The following is a 24,525-nucleotide window of genomic DNA, read 5'->3' as shown; positions in this document are numbered from 1 at the left end:
GCGGCTCACCATTTCGTGGACTTGAGAGGCGTAGGCCGTTTTCCACTCTGGCTCCCTTGACAGCTGCCTCTCAGTTCTGTGGAATGTGGCTTCCACTGCTCTCTTGTTGTTGGGGAGAGATGCTGGGTCCACTTTCCAAGGGTACTTGGCATGCCAGTGTGGTGCAGGACTGTGATGGTCTTCTGCCACGTAAGTCAAACCTTCTCTCACCTGCTCCATCTCTCTCTCTTCGGCCAGCGTCATTTCTTTGCCACCGGGCTGACAGTTGCCGCAGCGACACCCTCCACATCTTGGTTGGCAAGCTGCGCCGATGCTCTCCCATTTCCACCACTTCAGAAAGTCTCTGCTGCTCGTGGCTGTGTTGGACTGGGAGCTGGGGTGTGTGTGAGGTTGGCAGAAGACTGGAGCTTTGGATGAGTGTTCGGTGTATCTGACAGCAGCAGTTCGCATAGATCTTGCGAAATGAGTCTTTGACGTGTGTGCTGACAAGGTGATTTCCTCGAAGAGATCCGGGTGTGTGCCTCCGACTGTTTTGCCCAGTGGACCGTCCCACAACACCAGGTCGCCAGCAGAGCGGATCTTTTGTGGCACCAGCTTTCCCTCTTTGTGGCTGATGAGAAGTTGGATTTCTTTAGGTCTCACCAGGTCTTGAAGGGTGACGTCTGGAAAGATTTTCTGAAGCTTCTCTGCAGAGACATGCTTGTGGACTTCTGCAATCTTCTCCAGCCCGTAGCAGACCAACTGATGTGCCGTGACCGTCCCTCTTGCTGTGCTGACGCGTACCTTGAGTAGGTAACGCTTGGTCGCGACAGACACCTTCATACCGCCGACCCCGTGAACCACCAGTGTGACGTCTTCGCTCCTGAGATTCAGCTTGCTTGCAGCTCTGTGGGTTATGTAATTTGTATCAGAAGCGAGATCAATCAGGGTCCCGATGCTCTGTCCGTCATTGGCAGTGACGTTCAGAAGCATCAGGATGACTGGGTATTCTTTGAGGGAGTGTTCGTCGAGAAGACTTCTCTCATCAGCACTGGAGATGAACGCCCTGGATGCGGTGTTGCAGAAGGCATCTTGGCATTGTTTTGCCAGCTCTGGTGAAAGTTTTGAGAGGAACTGCTCCTGCGTGTCTGTGAGCTTTTTGGCTGTGGCCCTCACTGGACTGGTGGTGGTTTGGGGTTGAGGTCTGGCAACTGGACATAGGAGGTAGTGGTGTTGGTTCTTGCACTCTGGAATCCTGCACAGGTACGTTGATTTCTTGCAGCTTTCGCCGGTGTGGACCTCTAGGCATCTCCTGCAGGCACCAATTTGTTGAACTGCGTCCCTCTTCTCCGCTGGCTTCAGGTTGGCTCTGAACTTTCGGCAAAAGTACAGCTTCCTCCTGTGCTTTGGATCGCCGCAGACAACGCACCCTGCTGAGTCATTGTTGGTTGCCGCAGGGCTGATACTTGTTTTGGTCCTGGCTTGCTTCTGGAACTTGGTCTGGGCAGGTTCAGCACCCTCTCTCAGCTGGTCCAGTTGCTCATAAATGGCCTCCTGGGTCTTTAGGTAGGCCAAGAGCTTGTCGAAGCGGTTGTGCTGGTCCACAGCATTGGCCTGTACAGCTGCGTGGGTGAGCCAGTCCTTCTTTAATGTCTCTGGGAGCTTACCCTCGATGGACTTCGTCACAATGGGGTTTTTTATGGCCTCTGCGTTGTCCAGGTCGTTCAGATCACACAGCGCTTTCTCGATGGTCTGGATGAGATCAATGACTTTTCGGGGCTGACCAGCTCTGACTGCAGGGATAGCTTGTGGGCTCTGGACGATCTCCAGAGCGATGTTGGCCTGGTTCCCATATCTGTTGTCGAGGACCCTGAAGATCTCGTCCGATGAGCTGTAGGTCGACAGATGCAAGTTTCCAGCCACCTTTTCATCGATGCTGTTGAGCAGCTGGAACTTCTTGACCTCTTTTGAGCCCGTTGGTTCTCCTTGTCTCTGCAGCACTTCCCATTCCTTTTTCCACCGGCAGTAGCTCCGCTGGTTGCCGGTAAACTTTGGGAGAGCTGTGGCTTTGAGCTTGATTGCTGGCGCAGGCTCCGCATGGTGGGCAGTGGGTTCCTCATTGGTCTTTATCTTCGCTGCCTTTATAAAGGCGGCCTTTCGGGAAACCAGCTGTGGAAGAAACACTTCAAGCTCCATTAAACGCTGATCAGTCTCCTTCTTCTCCCGAGCGGGTGCCCAACGATTCCAAACGCTATGGGCCTCTCTCGCTTTCAGCACCAGTGTCTCGAAGTGAGTTAGCATGAATTCATAGCCCTCCAGAGTCACGTCAAGCTGGGCTGAGGAGACGTTTTTGTATTCGGCTTCGGCATTGTGGAGAGCGAGGGCCAGCTCAACTTCCCCGTGCCCCCAGAGTGCCTGTTGAATTAGGATCTTTGCTTCTTTGGTCCTCCGTTTGCAGTCCTCCTCCGTCTTCTCCAGGTCTCCTTTTGTGTCAGCGCTCAAGTCCTCCACTGTGGCTGCGTCTTCTTCTGCCATATAGGCAGCCCCGACGTCGTCGTTGGCTTCCAAGACTCTGGAGCACTCGGCTGTGAGCTTGTTGAAATTCACCTTCAGTTCCTCCACAGCCATGTCTGGATATGTTCTTGTAATGTGATTGACCAGGCGGGTAAAAAGTCTTTTTGCCGTGGTTCGCTCCGTTTTTAGGTCATCTAGTGACATTTTCAATAATTTTTGGTGACTTTGTGAATCTTTTTTTTGTCACTTTGTGAATCTTTTTTTTGTCACTTTGTGAATCTTTTTTTTGTCACTTTGTGAATCTTTTTTTTGTCACTTTGTGATCTTTTTTGGTCACTTTGTGATCTTTTTTGGTCACTTTGTGATCTTTTTTGGTCACTTTGTGATCTTTTTTGGTCACTTTGTGATCTTTTTTGGTCACTTTGTGATCTTTTTTATCTTTTTTTGTCACCTTGTGATTTTTTTTTTCACAGTGATTTTTTTTTTCACTTGAGATATTGTCCACAGCAGGTGATTACAGTGTCCTCCAGGCCCCCAGGTGAAGTGGCTTCTCCTCTTTTGGGTTGTGGCTTGATTGGAGTCTTCCTTCTTTAACTGGTAGCAACAGGCGATTTTGGTCGGCAACGCGATGCCTCTGGTCGGTGACGAACAACTGCAGACGGCTCTTGACAGGCGGCGATTCTCTGGCAGTCGTCTATGTGTCCACTGTAGCGGTCATCCACTGTAGCGGTTTTTCACTGTCAAGTTCCCAGCATTGGGTTTCCCACACTTGAAATAGGAAGGACTGAATCGGACACAAGATTCCACTCGTTGGTTTTGTTTTATTGATTTTCGGTGGATTGTTCTTTGAAGTGAGTTTCAATGGATCAGGGTTTCAACAGGGTTTGCAGTGCAGATTGGATTTACAGGTACAGGTACAGGTGAAAAACCTTAAAACACATGAAGCAGAAATAAAATGGATTAAATAACGTGCATTCGTCATTATTTACGCACAAACATAACATCACATTTCTCGAGCCCAGGTCAAATAGGTACCAGGTAAGTATGTAGCCTACACGATAGGCAACAAAGGTAAGTATCTTCGCCCACGAAAATAGGCAACAAAAGGTAAGTACATAAGGTCAGTATAAACTGGGCTATTTATCACGGTTTGAACGCGGTGAAAATGCCACCAATCAAGCATTAAACCGCTTTGACACATTAACAATGGTTTTAAATAAACTAAGGCAGAAAAGGCAGTGACTTTTCATAAAACTCTCAAAACATAGGCCATTTCATGACCGCTTTAGCTTTACATTTTAAATATGAACAAATGAAGTGAATTAGCCTAAATGAAAAGTAACGCAACCAAACCAATTACGCATGTCCGCGACATTAAACAAACAATACATTTGGCCGATGAACGCAATTAATAACCATCTGGCCGAGTCGTAATTCAAACATTCAATCCAAGATGCTGACAAACATTTCCATGCTCTGTTAAGGGCGTAGCCATGCACATTTAGATCAAAAGTCTCTGGTCTTACCGGTAGCCTTCTGAAGTCCTTTTTTCCCCAAGCTGTTAGGATTTTGTTAAGAATGTTTGGCATTAAAACTTTTGCCGACCGGCCGTGTTGCTGCTCTCTCGTGAAGTGAATGAACAGCAACACGCCATGTCTTTTGTTTGAGACCCATGCCAATTAGGGGCAATCAGAAATTACCTACACCTGGAGCATGGCACCACGCAACTCAGCGCAGTAAGGAGCGGTGCAGACGGCTGTCAATCAAGCGGGCCCGTGCCCAGGCTCCGCCTGACGCAACAATTATAAAATGCACTATTAGTGTATTGTATTTAAATGTATTCTATTTGAAGACATACTATTGGTGTAGTATATTTTAAGTGTATTTTAAGTGTATTTGTATTTTAAAAGTAATGTGCTAAAGTTTGGTATTAGAAAGAATATTTGAAACGTACTTAAAGTTAAGTATGGTTTTAGTATATTAAGTACACTTGTACAAAGTTTGATTTTAGTACCAAAAAGTAAACTTAAAATGTGTTAAAGCTCTACTTAAATACAGTGCCCTCCATTATTATTGGCACCCCTGGTTGAGATGTGTTTTTTAGCTTCCAATTATTATTATTTTTCTCTAAATAATATGGGACCTTAATGGAAAAAAAGAGAAAAATCCAACCTTCAATACAAGTGCATTTATTCAGTGGGGAAAAAATCCCACATAAAGAAATAATTATTTGACATCAAATAATGTGTGTCACAATTATTAGCACCCCTGTTGTTAATATTTTGTACAACCCCCTTTTGCCAACAAAACAGCACCTAATCTTCTCCTATAATGTTTCACAAGATGGGAAAAGACAGAAAGAGGGATCTTCAGCCATTCCTCTTTGCAGAATCTCTCTAAATCATCCAGAGACCTGGGTCCTCTCCTCTGTACTCTCCTCTTCAGCTCACCCCACAGGTTCTCAATGGGGTTGAGGTCTGGGGACTGAGATGGCCATGGGAGGAGCTTGATTTTGTGTCTGGTGAACCATTTCTGTGTAGATTTGGCCATATGTTTAGGGTCATTGTCTTGCTGAAAGACCCAGTGACGACCCATCTTCAGCTTTTTGGCAGAGGGCAACAGATTTTGATTTAAAATGTCCTGGTATTTCAAAGCATTCATGATGCCATGCACCCTAACAAGCTTCCCAGGGCCTTTGGAAGCGAAACAGCCCCACAGCATCACTGACCCACCCCCATACTTCACAGTGGGTATGAGGTGCTTTTCAGCATGTGCATCTTTCGTGGCACGCCAGACCCACTTAGAGTGTGTGTTGCCAAAAAGCTCAATCTTGGTCTCATCTGACCAAAGCACGCGGTCCCAGTTGAAGCCCCAATACTCTGCCTGACCTGTGAAGGTCGACGCACATCTGCCTCACTTGTACGCTGTGTTCCTTTGTCTTTCCCATGTTTAAGAGTGGATAAGAGAAATAGCCTCGGTGTCACGTCATATTTATACCCCAGGGAAACAGGAAGTGATGAATTACTAATTAAATGTTTCTACATACTCTGGTAAACTTTGTAAACTACTGTAGAAATGACAGAAATGCTTCAATTATATGTATTTCCTGGGAATTGTTAAGGGTGCCAATAATTGTGGAACAGGTGATTTAATGAAAAATAATTATTTTTTAGTCAGGGATTTGTTTTATTTTCCTACAATTCATTTGAGTTGAAGGCTACATTTTCCTAAAATTTTCAGTGTGACAGTATTCTTCTGCAATAAACACTGAATTTATTTGAAGGCTTTTAACACATCTCAACCAGGCGTGCCAATAATTATGGAGGGCACTGTATATTTCCAGTGTATTTAAGTATACTATAATGTGTTTAAGCTCTACTTAATCATACTTCAAGTGTATTTAAGTGCACTATAAGTTGTCCCAAAATAACACAACTTAAGTATGTATTTCTGCAGCATGCTATAAAGTACTTTCTTGTGACATTGAAATAGATTTGTAGAATACTTCAAATAGTTACACTTAACCACATGTTAAAGTACACATTAAACATCTTTTAAAGTGAATTAGTAAGTATATTTAAAATGTACTTACATTTAAGTATGATTTTAGTATATTAAGTACACTTCTGCAAAGATTGATTTTAGTACCAAAAAGTCAGCTTAAAATGTGTTAAAGCTCTACTTAATCATACTTCAAGTGTATTTAAGTATACTATAAGTTGTCCCAAAATAACGTTCTTTAAATACACACTTTTGAAGTATATTTTAAATACAAAAATACATACTTATTAAGTATATTAAGTACACTTTTTTCACCTGGGTACTTTTTTTTAAACCATCATTTTAGTGTATTTTAACCTAGGCTTATTTATTCATTATGCTTTGTAACATTAAATAACCTTCCACCTTCCATTTTGTTAATATATTTTCATGGTAAAAACACCATATTGAAGAGCACAAACAGATCTTTAAAAGGCATATAAGGCCTTACCTATTAAACTTTTAAGCACAATACTGAAGTCTGTACTTAAGTTGTGTTATTAGTGTATTAAGTGCACTTTAAGTGTACTTTTTGGCGCACAAATTAAACATGTAAAAGTGTCTTTAATTCGATAAAAGCAAACCACCACCAATGATTTCTAAGTATTATTATTAAGTATATAAAAGTATACTTAAAGTGTACTACTCAAGACTATTACTTCAAGAACGTAATTGTGCCTGTTGTATAACAGGTAGTTGTGGTCTAGTGGTTAGAGTGCAGGTCTGTGGTTCAGTGAATTGTGGGTTCAAATCCTGGTTGAGGCAGTGGTTGTTGTCTGAAGTGAAGGTGAAGTGAAGGTTCATGTAAATGGCTGATGACTGTGAACAAGACAGTGTACAATGGTAATGAGTAATTAGAGATTACATTGATGATTTTTTCATATACTTTTGAAATATATTTAAAGTGTACTTAAAATAAATATATTTGAAATGTGCTTAAAGTAAAATCTACTTGTAGTATACTTTTACATAGTATACAATACATTTAGAGTCAATACACTTAAAATGTACTTAAAGCGATTTTTGTGAATATATTTGAAATGTACTTAAAGTAAAGTATGCTTTAGTACATTAAGTGCACTTGTACAAAGTCTGATTCTAGTACAAAAAAGTAAACTTAAAATGTGTTTAAGCTCTACTTAATCATACTTCAAGTGTATTTAAGTGCACTATAAGTTGTCCCAAAATAACACAACTTAAGTATGTACTTCTGCAGTATACAATAAAGTACTTTCTCATGACATTGAAATAGATTTCTAATGTACTTAAAATGCACTTATCCGCATGCTAAAGTTCACATTAAACACATTTTAAAGTGACTTGGTTAGTATACTTATAATGTACTTAAAGTTAAATATATTTTTAGTATATTAAGTACACTTGTACAAAGTTTGATTTTAGTACAAAAAAGTCAACTTAAAATGTGATTAAGCTCTACTTAATTATATTTCAAGTGTATTTAAGTATACTATAAGTTGTCCCAAAATAACACAACTTAAGTATGTACTTCTGCAGTATACTATAAATTACTTTCTCATGACATTGAAATAGATTTCTAATGTACTTAAAATGCACTTATCCGCATGCTAAAGTTCACATTAAACACATTTTAAAGTGACTTGGTTAGTATACTTATAATGTACTTAAAGTTAAATATATTTTTAGTATATTAAGTACACTTATACAAAGTTTAATTTTAGTACAAAAAAGTCAGCTTAAAATGTGTTTAAGCTCTACTTAATTATATTTCAAGTACATTTAAGTATACTATAAGTTGTCCCAAAATAGCATTCTTTAAATACACACTTTTGAAGTACACTTTAAATACAATAAAACGTACTTATTAAGTATATATTAAGTACACTTTTTTTTTTACTTGGGCAGTCCTCTCAGTCCCAGCATCTTCAGTGCCCTGATGAGAGACTGGCCAGCAAAACCTCTGCATCCGACCTCGATGGGGTTGCATCGGGTCTTCCATCCCCTGCTTCGGCATTCACTTGCCAGCTCCTCATACTTGGCCCTCTTCCTCTCAAAAGCCTCCTCCATCCTGTCTTCCCAGGGGACAGTCAACTCCAGCAGGACCACTTGCCTCGTTGTTTCCGACACCAGGACCATGTCTGGCCTGAGTGTGGTCACTGCGATGTTCTCTGGAAATTTGAGCTGTCTCCCTAGGTCAACCTTCAACTGCCAGTCCCTGGCTGTTGCCAGCAGCCTCCCTGGTTGTCTCCTTAGCTGCTGTGGTTTCTCCCCAGCCTTAACAAAGGCGATGGCCTACCTTGCTGGTTGTTGGTGTTTGCTGGTGGAGAGCCCTGTGCTGATGACCTCTGCAATGACCCGTAGCACTTGTTCATGGCGCCACCGGTAGCGCCCCTCTCCTAGTGCTCTCAGGCAGCAGCTAAGGATATGCTCCAGTGTTCCTGCTTTCTGGCAGAGAGGGCACAGTGGATTCTCAGCCAAGCCCCAACGGTGGAGGTTGGATGGGCTTGGGAGTACATCATAGACGGACTGGATGAGGAATTTGATCCGGTGTGGCTCGGATCGCCATAACTCTGACCACGAAACCTTCCGAGCCGCTGCCTCCTCCCAGCGAGTCCACGCCCCCTGCTGCCGCATCCCTACCATCCTACTGCAGCGGGCTTCCTCCACTCCTGCCCGGACCTCATCCTGGATCAGCTGACGCCTTTCCTTCCCCTTGGCCTTGTTGTAGGAGGGTCTAGGGTTGCTTCCCAGTCCTGCCCGCCCTGATGCCACTGTTCCCACCAGCTCACTGTGCCGCAAGCGGGACTCAGCCTGGTTGACTGCCTCTTGAGCACACCACTTCCTGCCAGTCCTGACTTCTATGCCAGCCGAGGAGACTTTGATGTCCCTGGAGTCCCTATACAGCAGCACCTCTCTTGCTCGGGTCACCATGAACTCCTCCGTCAAACTGCTGAAGGGTAGCTCAAGCTTGTTGTTCCTCCCGTACAAGGCGACACTGCTGAGGCTTCGTGGTAGGCCCAGCCACTTCCGCAGGAAAGAGCTGACCTTCCTCTCGAAGCACTCGACGGTGGTGATTGGCACGTTGTAAACAAGCAGTGGCCAGAGCAGTCGAGGCAGGATACCATGCTGGTAAAGCCAGGCTTTAAACTTGCCTGGTAACCCTGACTTATCCACTGCAGTCAGCCAGGTTCCCAACTCCTCCGTTGTTGCTTGGAGTGCTGCAGTGTCCCTCAAGGTGCAGTCATAGATCTTGCCCAGACTCTTGACTGGCTTCTCTCCCACAGATGGGATCTGGGTGTCTCCTATTGAGAAGTGGAACTTCTCAGAAACCTTCCCCTTCTTCACCACCAGGGACCTGGACTTGGCTGGCTTGCAGTTCATCCGGGCCCAGCTGATGAGGTGCTCCAGGCCTTGGAGGATCCATCTACAGCCCGGGACAGATGTTGTGGTGACCGTCAGATCATCCATAAATGCTCGGATGGGAGGCTGACGCATACCAGAGTTGGTGAGTGGTCCTCTGCACTCTACCTCTGCTGACTTCACCAGCATATTCATGGCCAAAGAAAACAATACCACAGAAATGGTGCATCCTGTGATAATGCCTTTCTCCAGCCGATGAAATGCAGATGTTACTGCTCCAGAAGTGACTCTCAGACTGAAGCAGCTGTAATAGTCCAGTATGAGGTCTTTGATCTTGCCTGGAACGTGGTGTCGGTCGAGCGAGGTTTCCACCAGCTTGTGTGGCATGGACCCGTAGGCATTGGCCAGGTCAAGCCAAAGGACTGCCAGATCTCCTTTGCCTTCTCGTGCCTCCCGGATCAGCTGGGTAACGACTCCTGTATGCTCTATGCATCCTGGGACCTTCGGGACTCCTCCCTTCTGCACAGAGGTGTCGATATAAGTGTTCCTCAGGAGGAACTCCATCAAGCGCCGGGCAACAATACTGAAGAATATCTTGCCCTCGACACTGAGGAGTGAGATGATCCTGAATTGCTCGATGGTACTTGAGCTCTCCTCCTTTGGAATCCAGACCCCCTCTGCGTGTCTCCACTGCTGTGCCACCTTCCCCCTTCTCCAGATGACCCTGAGGATTGTCCATAGTCGCCTCAAGAGTCTGGGGCATCTCTTGTAAACAACATATGGCACTCCGCTGGGGCCTGGTGCTGAATTTGATCTCGCTGCCTTGACAACCTCCTCAACTTCTTTGAAAGTTGGCTCCTTCGTGTTGAAAGCTGAGGTGGGTATTGGCGGGGTTATCAAGGTTCTGCATGGCCCAAGATCTTCCTCTCTTGCATTGTCACTGTAGGTGGCATTGAGGTATGTATTGACCTCCTCTTCAGTGCAGGCAAGATGGCCACTTCTCTTTTGACCAAGGATCTTCTTGGTGAACCCAAAGGGATTTGAGATGAAGGCAGCACGTCTCCTGGCTCTCTCTCTACCTCTCCTTCTATGCCACTCTGCTCGACGGAGGGTTACGAGCCTTTTCCTCAGTACGCTTCGGAGCTCTGACAAACCGGCCTTCTCCTCCTCTCTTGCCACCTTAAATTGCCGACCAAGCAGTCGAAGTTCCTGCCGCAGCTGACTGATTTTTAGCTCCCGTCTATTTGGCTCCCCTGAGCGTCTGGTTGGCTGTTGTTCCTTCATGCCAAATCTTTCTGCTCCGATGTTGATGATCATTGCAGACATTGATAGCAGCTTCTGGTCCGCGTCTCCCCTTGCAGTAGCATCAAGGACTTGGTTCAGATTTTCATCAAACTGGAGCCATTCTCTTTCTTTGTTGGCAGCAGGCCACATAACCCGACGATGTTCGGAATGCTTGAAGCGAGGAAGGACTTGTGGGGCGTGGAGGGTCTGGGCACTGTGGGTTGACTCCTGGCTCCTCCTGCGTCTCACCAGGCACTGGACCTGTGCGTTGCACCACCTGCCTCCCCGTCAAACATTTCATTTTGGTCTGGTGGATCTTTAGACCATGCGGGTTCTTTCATGTGGTTACCCAATATTTTACAGCAAATTAGTGCGTTGTTTTTCTGATGTCAGATAAATATGTAAATATATATTCTTTGCCACACATCTGTGTACCCTGAGTCTGAAAACAATATTTCAGTGTTTTACAACAGAAAGATACCCTCTTCAGTAAGTGGAACACTGAACAAAAATAATTTCCACAATGTGTCAAGCTGAGTATAGTGTTTTATCATATTACCATTGGTGTTCAACGGCTCATATTAGTGTGGATTAAAATGAATGAATAAATTAATTAATTATTTTGTCTATTAGATGTAAAAACATTGTACAGCAACAATAACCATACATTGACAGATAAATAAACAGGGATGTACACTAAAAAAAAGTCCGAAGACTTATTTCCATTGTGGTCCCTGTGATGACTGCTTGTGTCTGTCATTTGAAAACAAAATTGCCTTTCTAGAAGAGAGTACATTGAGACAAGCCATGCATTTTTCAGGGGTAGTGGGGAGTTTTGCCCGCTGTGTGTGAGTTTTGGGGATTTGTGTGTAGAGTAGGGGTGGGCATTGATTATTTTTTTTAAATCTAGATTAATCTCATGGTAATTATGAAATTAATCTAGATTAATCTAGATTAATCTATATCAAAATGGCTCATTCAGAATAGGCATGCTAGCGAAATAATGACGAAAAAAAACCTAGGGGGATTCTTAAAATGGCGCATTAGACCAGAGCTCATCTCTTTTTTCCAAAATGCATCTCATCATCAAAAAAATGGTTGATATTTGGTGATGAAAAAAAAAATCACTGCAATATTTGAAAAGTGTTTCGAATATGTTAGGAAGATAAATCTATCAAACATTTAGGGTGGGTTGCACCAACATGTCTTAATTTAAACCTAGTTTAGGCCTAAACTGAGTTTAGTTAATCCATGTTTAAACAGGGTTTAAATTAATCTGAGATGTGTTGCACATCTTAAATTTAAACCTGGATTACCTAAACTGGTTTAATCAAGGATTAAACTAGATTTAAATATGTTCATCAGCCACCATTGATGGGTAGGTCAAAATGTGTGCCTAAAAAGACAAAACGTACATTTATTATTTAATATTTAACAAACAAACGATCACACATTGAGTTGTTTGGGGCGGGGATAGTCGTTCAGGTTCAGTGGTCTGGAATTCGGCCTGTTTGACATTTTGTAAACACTGCATGCGTAGCGGCCGTTACATTGTATCAAAGTTAAGATACCGGTAGATCGCAATGGAAACAGAAGAGAGGCGGCATAGTGGGACTGTACAAAGAAAACATTGACCCGCTGACGGCGAAGGTATATCAATATTAATCCCGAAGCAGCTCTCCCTCTCCAACCCCTTTGATGCTCTGGACAGGAGAAAAGTTGTCACCATGTCTCCACCTATATGTCTGTAGGCTACATACATTTTTTTTCAGCACCAGACGTCAAGTGGTAGCACCACAGTTAATGCCCAAAATGGAAAAGTAATTCGTCATTGATGTAGGCTAGGCTATAAACAACGAACATGCTTCGTAGATGCTGACTTCACTTTACAGTCCACATTGACGTCTAGAACTACTACAAAACGTCATTGGAGTTGGACTCATGTCCACCAAAACCTGTCATATTCCAACATAACACTTCGTATTAAATGTTTAGCACTGATTTTAAACGAAATGGCAATGCATTATTCATTTCGTGAATTTATAACCATTGTAACAACTTGGCATAACATTAATTTAATGTCCGTTTCGTTAAGAACAAGCTGCAGCAAGGCTAGTTTTACTGTAGGCTAAGCGAATCCTGTTCACGAAGTGGTCTCTTGTTACTAAGGTAATGACTTACTCAAAAGGGCATACAGAACACACATTCCACATAATCCAATGGCGATTCTGATTTGTTTATTTTATTTACACTGCATCAATAGAAATGAACATCTCGGTAGTTGTAGTGGCACTTCTGACTCCACCGTCCCGCTTGCATGAATGAAGTTTGTTGACAGACGTGACGTCACTGTTTGGGTCCGACCATGAAATTAAAGTGACAGGCGCCGGACCATCTACAATGACAGCATAGTTGATTATCCTTTTAAAGACATATCCTTACTATCTTCAGATGACTACTTAATTCTACTGTTTTGTTCAATTTCGTCATATTTTGGAAAAAAAATGGTGAATGGAATTATTTGTTATGGCTATGGCTCATCAATTTCTGTCTTTCTGCTCAGATGACTGAAGAAGGAGGTTATTTTAATGCAAAAAGAAAGGCTGCAGAGCATGGGAAAGCCATTGAGCTCATAACAACGCACTTGAAGAACTTTTGAGTGACATCATTTAATGCAAATTAATAAATCAAATCATATTTGCTTATTTATGTCATTATCTATTTGCAATAGGCCAGTTAAGTTAGGCCTATATTCAGGGGACCTAGGTGCAGACTGGACTTGTAGACAATAGTTCACCATCCATCATCTGGAAACAACATGTGGCGATAAGCAACGAGAATCTGGAGAATGGGTGCCACAACAGACTATTAGGGCCTATTTTGTGAATCTGAAACTCACTATTGCTGTAGAATTCAACAGGGTTTAGCCTATCTTGAATATTTATGCGTGGAACTCTATCTTGTAACTCAAGCAGACGAATAATAGCAGCCATGTTGTCCGAAAAACGCATTTAAACCTCCTCCAGGGTTGGCTTAAATTAATCAGGCAATGCAGGTTTATCCTTGGGTTAAAATCACTGGTGCAACAGACTCAAAATTAATCTCAGTTTAAGTGGGGTATTAAATCTGAGTTTAGCCATGGATTAGATTTAACCAGAGATTACTGGAAGCTAAATTTAAACTGGGTTTAAGTTTGGTGCAACACAACTAAAAATTAAACTTAGATTAAATGTAGATTAAAATTTAAACCACGTTGGTGCAACCCACCCTTAGACTATTTAAACAAAATGATTCAACAATTCAGCATTTCTAATGGGCCTGGAGAGAGAGAGAGGGAGAGAGAGAGAGAGAGAGAGAGAGAGAGAGAGAGAGAGAGAGAGAGAGAGAGAGAGAGAGAGAAGAGAGAGAGAGAGAGAGAGAGAGAGAGAGAGAGAGAGAGAGAGAGAGAGAGAGAGAGAGAGAGAGAATGAATCTGCCACTGACTGTTAAAAAGGGCAGCGGCTCCTTTAGAGAGGGAGGAGCTGCGCAGCAGGTAGCCTACAGCAAAGTCAGAGCCAGGCTACTAGATTTCTAGAGCTAGTTCTAGACCCTAAAGCACTGGCCCACATCGATTTGGCCTAAACCTGACAGTTGTTCTCTGCGTTAGAATGCCAGCGGAGTTACAACTCCAAATGAATTCAGTTTGCAAAAAAAAAAAAAGTCAAGCGCAACAACCGCGAGATTGGCTATATCTAGCGCAACAACCGCGAGGTGTTACCGTCTGACATGAGTCTCAAATGCGCGATCATAACACAAACATTCAGCGAGAGTAATTATTGTCCGTTTCAGTTTGACAATCTTCAAAATGTATATTACACGGAATGTTTTGCAATCATGGCACAGGCAAGATTTCTGGAACAGGACTGTTGTTTGTGTTACAATGCGTGAGGAAATGTAGGCTATGTCGGGCTGGTAGGCTACACAATAATGTCTGCTTCACCTCAAACAATAACGTCTCTCTAGTCTACCACTTATGAAAAAGCACTAAAACAACACCTACCACGGCAGAGAGATTAATGTTTACAGCATGCAAACACTGTTCATATTTAGTAGGTCTGCTGCTGAGCAACAGGTGGAGAGGCGAAGCGACTGGAGGGCGCGTCTGTCAATCGAACGCTATGGTGACGCGCATCCCCAAACCCCAAATCCATATTTTGTGAATAGATTAACGTGCGATATTTTCTTTGTCGCGCGATAAGAGTCTCACATTATCGCAGCACGTTAACGCAGATAACGGCCCACCACTAGTGTAGAGTTTTGAGAATTCAAATCCTGGGGTAGATTTCTCGAATCCGAACAAAATTGCCCTTCGGACCAAGTAAGTTGTCCGACACAACAACTAGCCAACAACTATGATTTCTCGAAACCCTCAGACCAACGTGGTCCGATGTAGGTACGAAGTAAGTCAGATGAAATTCCAACCAGGTAACTTCAGACGCACGATGAAGTTTTCGGAAATGCTCGGAGTGTCTCGCCTCAGCTCGGGTGCATTTGTCACAAAGCTGTGACTCCACCACAGTGCCTCCATGTAGGCTAGTATTTTCACTTAAGTTTTCTATAGTCCTAATGGTCACCAACGCCATGCATGTAGTCTAGGATTTTCGCGTATGTTTTCTATAGTCCTAATGGTCACCACAGTGCCTCCATGTAGGCTAGTCTTTTCATTTAGGTTTTCTATAGTCCTTATGGTCACCACAGTGCCTCCATGTAGGCTAGTATTTTCACTTAAGTTTTCTATAGTCCTAATGGTCACCACAGTGCCTCCATGTAGGCTAGGATTTTCACGTATGTTTTCTATAGTCCTAATGGTCACCAACGCTTGGCTGTGTGCAAATCGTGATGGCCTACCTGCTACACTGCGTTGGCCTGCTGCTGTGGCTGCTAGAGCTGCACAACAACACCTGTTTCCATCGCTGCGTACGACGCCACTTCCAGTGCTGCTCCACGGAGTTTGGACTGCTGTTGAGCCAGAGTGGCTGCTGCCTTAACCAACTTGTGTCCACCACCAACAACCAGGGCTCTAAATTATCTGTTTCCACCAGCAGCCAATTTGGCTAGTAGATATTTTTTCTCAACAGCCAAACAGAAATTCAACTAGCCATTTTTTTTATCTCGCCAAAATAAACTATGCGTTAGGCTAGTTATGTTTATTTTTTAATTATGGTTAAATTATGGTTATTTTATTCAACTATTTCCACAACACAGATAAACACTATACATCTTATACATAATAAGTGTAGCGGAGTGGAACTTTTACGGTAATTAATTAAAATAATAATTACCTATTTCAAAAAGACTATTGCACGACTACGCCACTGGGGGACTTCCACCCCAGAATATATTTTGCTTCAAACGAGTAGTAACAAGGCACAGAGGTTCGTGAAGGACACCAGAGTCTGGGTTTGCATACAATTAACATTCTTTTATTAAAGGGGTATGCCACTATTTTGGGGCTGACTACAGTTAAAATCGTTGGCTGGGGTTTATAAAGGTGGTAAAGTGTCTTATTTTTCATGTTAAGCGTTGTCTTGCTTTAAGACAAGTTAAAAGAGGGAATATGTCGCTAAGCTAGTGAAAGTCAATGGATCCGTGTAGCATGTAGCAATGCTACATGGATACATTGACTTCCACTAGCTTAGCGACATACTCCCTATTTTAACTCGTCTTAAAGCAAGACAACGCTTCACATGAAAAATAATTCACTTTACCACCTTTATAAACCCTGGCCAACGATTTTAACTATATTAAGCCCCAAAATAGTGGCATACCCCTTTAATTCATTCTTTATTTGTGACAGACACAATGGTCCATAGCATACATATACAGATTACATAGGTTAAATAAGAGACAGTCCAGGATAAGATAAATAAAAAACACAAGATAGGCCTACAGCCATCAAACATAAAGACACTTTCTCCAATGTCGCCTGAGCTCAGAAGAGAACCTTACAGAACTCTTGGCCGGGTTTACCAGAGATTCAACTATGCTATTTTGGGAGCAATCCAGTCGTCCCATGAATTTAAACATTACATTTCTCAGGACTGCATCACACCCAGGGATATTGGAGTGGACAAACAGACAGCTGGCACTGGACCATCTGGGTATCCTCATCAGCAGTCTCATTGTGTCATTATATGCAACTTTTAGCTTCTGATAGCTGCTATGCTTGTATTTGCACCATAACTGGGCAGTGTACATGGGTGTGCAGAAGGCTCTAAACAGGGAGCACTTGACATTAAAAGAACACATGCTAAATTTGCGAAGAAGCATATTAGCCTGAGCATACAGTTTACGCCGTTGCCGGTATATATCACGATCATCACAGAGATCATCAGATATTATATGACCAAGATACTTAACTTCCTTGCACATCATAAGTGAACTATCACCCATATAAAAACAGGGAATGTCATCTTCTTATCCTCTTTACTCCTCACTATCATGAAATTACTCTTCTTTGGATTGAATTGAATATCATACAAGAGGCCATATTCAGTGCATACCTTAAAGAGGTGTTGTAAGTCAGCACTACATGGGCTCACAATGGCCAGGTCGTCTGCATACATGAGATGGTTAAACACAGCTGCCAATTAGACAGCCTGTGGAACACATACTCAGCTGGACAGATAAATCATTCATGTAAACATTAAACAGTGCAGGAGATAAAAGCCCACCTTGGCGGACACCATTAGATACATGAAATGGGGATGATGTTCCACACCCCCATTTGACACGCATTGTTTGGTGGCTGTACCAGAACACCAGGATTCTAACGATGATCTTAGGTACCCCTCTCTGTAGCAATTTAATAAATAATTTTGTATGATTTATGCGGTCGAACGCCTTAGGCATCGAGGAATCACATAAAAAAACAGTGGAGTTCTGGTTTACATATTTGGCAACCATTTGCTTTAAAGCAAATATACACATATCGGCGCCGTGTTTCTTTTTAACCAAACTGGTTATCTGACGTTACTAAAAAAGCATCAAGCCTTGTAATGAGTACCCGTTCTAAAACCTTGGAAGGAATACTAGACAGTGCTATTGGTCTATAGTTGTCTATACTATTCAGTTTCCCTGCTTTGTCCTTTAGTACTGGGACAAGCAATATGGACAAGAGAGACTCTGGTAGCACTCCATGGGTGAGGAGTGCAGTAAAACACATCGCTAAAAGAGGGCAGAGTTTCTTGCTTCCATACTTAAGGTGCTCAGCACAGATTAGATCCATGCCACATGCCTTATTATTATCTAGTGCTGATATTGCTTCAAGTATTTCTTCAGGTCTAATAACAAAATTTTCAGTTGAGTCAGTACATTTAACTTCAAATGGGTCATTCTTAATGCAGTTAAACAATTCTTGGTAATGCTTACGCCATTTCTCAACAATATTGTCAGTTCCAGACACCCCTTCTATATCAGAGGGAAGAGAGGTTTTGCTATTGTTTGATGCTTTAACTTCTTTCCAGAAGTCATAATAATCATTATTCTGCAGCCTACTGGCAAGTGCATCAGCTCTCATGGTACTTTCATTCCTCTTGATAAAGCGGAGAGCATATTTTAATCTAGCATTTGTGAGCTTCTTGCTCAGAAACAGGGGACCTTGTCGGGGCCTGCCTGCATCACACCAGAGTCTGAAGGCATCTCTAGCTACAGTATGTAGATCCCTAACGTGCTCATTCCATCCTGGTTTGGCATTACCATGTCTTTTGCCCCTCTGTGTAGTGATAGAGGAGCTAGATTCAATTAAACTGCTGACAATGTGATCATACATGGTGCATAATGCACTACCATGGTCAACATCCCTACAATTCATGTTCTGGCACAACAATGCATTTTTAGGTAAATCAATTAAACCCAACAGCTTGTCAGTAGTCGAGAAATATTTACTCAAATCCCCCTCAGATACTTTTAACCAATCTAATTTAGCATAGTAATTAATACAGTAATACAAGTATTTTCTATTCTATTTCTACAGTCCATTTCAGTCAGTTACAAAATGTGGGCTGCACATATGTGTGATTCCCCCAACCCCGAAAGCATAAAGTAGGAAACAGCACACTTAGCACAGCAATCAGGTTACATAAAAATCGGCATGCAATTTAAGAACACACATGATTAGTAGGGGTGGTACGGTTCACAAAATTCACGGTTCAGTTCATATCACGGTGTCAAGGTCACGGTTTTTGGTTCTCTACGGTTCTTTTTTTTTTAGTTCATGATGAATGGTGCACTGGGAATATTATACAATATTTATATAACTGCAGTTATAAAGTGATGATGTACAAGGGCACCGGAGATCACTCCACACACACACAAGACATAGACACCCACACACTCACACACAAGACATAGACACCCACACACTCACACACATTCACACCAGTCAGGAGCGCAGCCTGAATCGGTCTCACTCCGGAAGCATGCATGCTCGGCGCGCGTCAGTTCAGAATTCCAAGTAGAGCAAGACAGCAGCTCGCCTCAGCAGACAACCTCACGTTGGCCCACAGTTCCACAGCATACCTGCACACATACGTTACCATACAGCACAGTTAACTAGCGATCGTATGCTAACTTCATACATCAAAGGAAAATGAAGGGTTGGACACATACCAGGAGCGAGGAGGAACTATCTACCAAGCCGGGATGGCATGGCACCAGGAGACACAGTACGTTTATACCTGGTAAAGCAATAAACAGCGGTGAGCCACCCAGCAACATCAACATAACCTCTCTGGTATGAAGGGGGAGCACGGTGACGAGGCCGACTGGTTCCTCAAGGCTGACAACGACACCTTTGTGGCGGTGGACAACCTGCGCTGGATCCTCTCCAACTACACACCAGAACAACCCATCTACTTCGGCAAGCGATTCAAGCTCCACATCAAGCAAGGCTTCATGAGTGGTGGCGCAGGCTATGTCCTAAGCAAGGAAGCATTACAGCGCTATGTGAAGGCCTTCCGCACCAAGGTGTGCACCCACACCTCGGCTGTGGAGGACGTGTCTTTGGCACGATGTATGGCGTAGATTGGGGTGCGGCCGGGGGATTCCAGGGACACAATGCACAGAGAGACGTTTCACCCCCTTGTCCCTGAGTTTCATCTGACAAGAAAGTTCGTCAAGACTAACTGGTACTGGATGGAAAATTTCTACCTTCCTGCGGAGGCAAGTAGCTACTAAGTTCCATTTCTATTTTCTATACAATTATATTACACTACATGCTCAATAGCTATTGCTGTTAATGACAATCAAGAATGCTGATGATATGCTATGCTGCAGAAGTGTCAATCCCTGAAGGTATAAAGATTACATGGTAAAACCCCACAAAGCCACAGATTTAATCCAAGCAGCTCTGCTGATGATAATGAGTACTCAGGACAAGTAGACCTGACATGACTATCGCAAGCTGAAATGTTTCTCGTTCGTCTTCACGACCATCTACCATCAGATCCAGATCATCAGCTGGATTCTGTATGTGATTGATTTGACCAAAATTAGAACTTTTGAATGGGACATGCTTTTGCTAAACTTTCAAGATTTGATGCTGTAATTACATTTGGTTCTCCACCAAGTGACACTCCTGTGATCCTCTTGTGTCTGTGTGTGTATGTGTGTGTGTGTGTGTGTGTGTGTGTGTGTGTGTGTGTGTGTGTGTGTGTGTGTGTGTGTGTGTGTGTGTGTGTGTGTGTGTGTGTGTGTGTGTGTGTGTGTGTGTGTGTGTGTGTGTGTCCTCTGGTCCCTGCAGGGTCCTCAATGCTGCTCTGACTTGGCCGTATCCTTCCACTACGTGGACAGTGTCCTCATGCACACTCTGGAGTACTTCACCTACCACCTGCGGCCCTGGGGCTACCGCTATCGCTACCGGCCGTCCCCGTCCCTGCCCTTGGTCCTTGCTGGGCGTGTACAGAATTAAAATTGCCCTCGCCAACTCTGATGTTGTATAGTTCATGCTTTCAGTTTGTAGAGTATTGCGTGCTCTTATCTTGTTTGCCCCGCTACCGACCACTCCTGCACCAGGGCCTTGTTGGCCCTGTACAGACTTAACCCTATCCAGACTGGGGGGAGGGGTGGGGGTTAAAAGTGTCGCTTTTCACGCACTTCACTCTTCAATATGCCCCGTAGATTTCTCTGCCATATTTTGGTGCCAACTCACCAGTTTAATCCTAACACCAGAAATAAATCCCCATGCATTTTCGATTGGGTTTCATTTCTGGTTGCATGAACAACCTTTTAAACATCATATATTTTTTTTAAATGTGTTTTTTTTTAGACTAGAAAGAGGTTAAATAATAGGATGGAGAATGGAGACATTTTTAGTTTCATGTTAGTTTTATGAACCTTCTACTATTACTATATTATATTGTCATTTTATTCTTATGATTTGGCTGGGGAAGTCCCCATATAGTGACATATTCTTGCGTGTAAGCTTTTCTGTAATGGGTCACTGGACACTCAACATTATTGGAAACATGTGCATCTACTTGGTTTGGCTGCTGAACAACAAATATGAAATTGCATACGTTGGCAACAAGACAATGGACAGTGGGCATCTGGCCATGCGAGACCCCATGTGCACAGAAGAAGCTGACGACATGGACTGGGGGAGGGAAGTGGTTAAATAGGGTTGCCTTTTGTATTCACTTCAGAAATTGCTGGGTGGAATACTTTGTGTCTCCACGTAGTAACTTCTCCGGCGGTTAACAATAAAATCTGCAGTGCTTACCATCTGAGTTGTTTGCCGATATTATTTTTTTTACTACATTTGGTGTCAGAAGTGGGATGGATATCTCAGGTAACGAAGGAGAGGACATTCAGCTGGACTTCAATTGACCTGGCCAAGCGGAGTCCCATTGTGACTCATCCACTGGAGGACTTCTCCTGTATGCCCTGATACTCCACCCATTATCTGCGGCCACAGGCAACTCAGCGGTGAGTTTAATTTTTACTGAAATGTTTGCATGCTTTAGGACATTGTGTATGATATACACTGGTTAGGTTGAAGTGCTAGTGATATTCTAAGAGAGCACAACACTTGGCAAAAAAACTTGTCCGGAAGTGTAGGGTTTCAGAAGAAATAGTCACGTGACATAGCCAAAATGAGGATATTTTTCGGCTTAAGTAAGGGAGAAGATTTCCTAGGGGAAAGACGATCTTTCCTTATTAACAGACAAGAAGAGGATTAGGGTTAGGTATATATGAAATTACAACGTAGTGCCCTCCCGAAGAGCGAAACAGCTCTCACAGGAGTTAAAGGCAGAACGAGGGAGAATAAATTGCCACTGATTTGTAATCCTTAAGCTTCAGGATAGATTCTTAAAAGTTTTTGACGTAAAACCAGAGACTTCTAAATTCTCAGAACTGTGATACGTGTTGGTGTGAAGGGGAAAATGTGGAAAAAGAACTAAAAAGTTAGATAAGGCCTATTCACGGTAGTTTTTTTAGAAAATCGTGGAAAAATGGGACATCTGTCATCATCAGTGCGCCTACTGCGTCATCAAGACTATTTCCACCACTTAAGCTGTACAGCTCTCTGCAGTAGCGGCCCAACCTGGGGTGATCACGCCCAGGTTGATGTCCCTTGTCCAATTGCTAAAATGTCTAGAATTGCTCAGTCTGTCCGGATCAGCAATTTGAGAAAAGAGTAAAAAAAACCTCCAAAAATAAACCCATGTGATGATTAAAAGTGGGATTGGTGTTGTTAAAACAGATGTATTGGTGTTATATAAACTTAAGCTGGACTACAATGTGTGACTTTTGCCCCGATTTTGCCACAATTGGGCACTCGCAAGACTTTTTGGGAGCCGGGCCGATTTCTTGCTCAATCGCAGGTCAATCGTGAGTCTCGCATCGTGCAGTGTACATGGGGTAACGACAAGCGATTTCGCCTCACGATCGTGCAATTGCAGGGTCGCAAGAAAATCAAAACGGTTTGAAATTCTGGTCGTGGCTCGTGCGTAAATCGCACAGTTAAAGCAGTGCTACGACCCGATTTGACACTTCACATGCACAAATTAATAGGGCCGTGCGATTCGCTGTTGAGCGCGACCTCATCTCCATCTCAGGTGCGCATGTTCCCTCCTCTGCAGACCGGGGAAACATGCCTGTCACGTCGTACGGTGGAAGCATTTCGCTCGCATCCGACTGTCGGCTCGTGTAGTGTGAGGACGTGAGTCGTGAGCTGTGAACTTTTAAACAGTGAAATTCCATCGTGCAATGTGAGCAGAAGCTTAACCCTTGTGTTGTGTTCGTAAGCTGCATACACCTGTGGTGTTCGGGTCATTTTTGACCCGTGATAACAAAACTCAGCCATAAAATACCCCAAAACACTAGTTATCATCAAATATTGTTTTTCATCTCATGGCTAACTTGGTATGTATTCATATCCATGGAAATATTACTTTATGTATTCATCTTTTTGACTTTACTGGCCTTTTATCTTACATTATGCAAATCGTTTTTGATGACCAAAACTATCAAAATCTGCATAAATTCACTATTAATACCTCCTAAAGTGATACAATTAGTGGTTATGTTGTCCATGTATTACAGCTGATATGAGAGTACAACAACCCCCAAATTTATTTCATTGGTTTTTCTCTAATATTGAAAAATATCATCAATAGTGGCATTTGTGGTGTTGAGGTCCAAACCAACCCAAAGAGATTTATAGCAGGATAAAGACCAAATGTCAGCTAAATTAGTTTTTCAGTGCATAAAATCAATGTTTAAATATGTTGACTTGGTGTTTTTCAATATTTATATGATTTTAGTGTGGTAAATATACAAAATAACAATTCTGTCCGAGTCACAGCTATTCTGCCAATCTAATGCAAAGGTATTGGAAATGAACACCTCAATGAACATGAAAAAAGTCACACTATTCATCTGAATCCCCTATGCCATGAACATGGACCATTATGTCAGTGCCACATCAACTATATGGAAAGTATAAGACCAGTTTTACAGGTTTGGGTGCCATTATGAATTTTTGATACGTTTTTTGGAAAAAATAATGTGCAAAAATGTATTTTGCAAACAAATCTGCAAAAAATCTCATATATAATGCAGAAATGGATTCCCTGACCATGAAAACATATGAGTAGACACCAGAAATACATCTGTACTCCTTTCACAACAGGAGATATGACATATTGTAGTGTATGGGACTGTCCGGCGGCCATATTGGATTTGTGATATCAAAAAGCTGGCAAAAAAAAAGTTCAGGCAAGAAATATATTTTCCTCACCATAAATCACCAAACTGAAGACAAAGGGCAACCAACAGCTTTTCAGAAATGCATAAAACAACCTAAAATCTATACCGGGTCAATTTTGACCCCCGAACACCACAGATGTAACTTTTTTTTTTTTTGGACCTTTAAAATTCACTAAAATGATAAAACATATTTTTTTTGTATTGAAATGATTGTGACTGAGGATTAGATGAAGCCTTATTCCAAGAAAATAAAGGAAAGTGTGTTTTTTTCACACTAAAACTTGAAAACGGGTCAAAAATGACCCGAACACAACATAAGGGTTAAGACCCACGTGTGAAAATATCGCACAGTGTATGCCCGGCTTTAGAAAACTCTTTTGAAAAAGATTGGATGTGAGTTGGTTGACTCCAAAGGAACGGTTCAGCTGAACACTATTTAAATGAAAATAGCCTGAAAGGCAGAAAAGGAACAAACCTTCAAAAAGTCTAAAAAGTTGAAAATGTTTTAAAGAGTAGTCTAATGTTATCTTTAGGAATATATGATTAAAACATTGGTTGTTGTCTAGAAGAAAGGAGAAGGGAGAGTATTTGGAATGGCACTTTCGGTGACAATTTCCA

The 24,525-nt window shown here is 42.7% G+C and overlaps 1 protein-coding gene and 1 pseudogene across 1 annotated transcript; one reads left to right on the top strand and one right to left on the bottom strand.

The window, feature by feature from the left end:
• Positions 1-7,905: 7,905 nt before the first annotated feature.
• Positions 7,906-10,812, bottom strand: LOC134445028 (uncharacterized; annotated as a pseudogene).
• An 8,619-nt stretch (positions 10,813-19,431) lies between these two features.
• On the top strand, positions 19,432-21,989 carry LOC134445025 (glycoprotein-N-acetylgalactosamine 3-beta-galactosyltransferase 1-A-like). Its single transcript, XM_063194159.1, is given in 3 exon segments — positions 19,432-19,857; positions 20,438-20,559; positions 21,905-21,989. Coding segments are annotated over 3 exon segments (633 nt in total).
• Positions 21,990-24,525: the final 2,536 nt, after the last annotated feature.

Source organism: Engraulis encrasicolus, unplaced genomic scaffold, assembly GCF_034702125.1.
Source record: "Engraulis encrasicolus isolate BLACKSEA-1 unplaced genomic scaffold, IST_EnEncr_1.0 scaffold_93_np1212, whole genome shotgun sequence".
Classification (NCBI taxonomy): domain Eukaryota; kingdom Metazoa; phylum Chordata; class Actinopteri; order Clupeiformes; family Engraulidae; genus Engraulis; species Engraulis encrasicolus.
The sequence above is the reverse complement of the archived record's forward strand: the minus strand, read 5'-3'. Positions and strand labels throughout refer to the sequence as shown.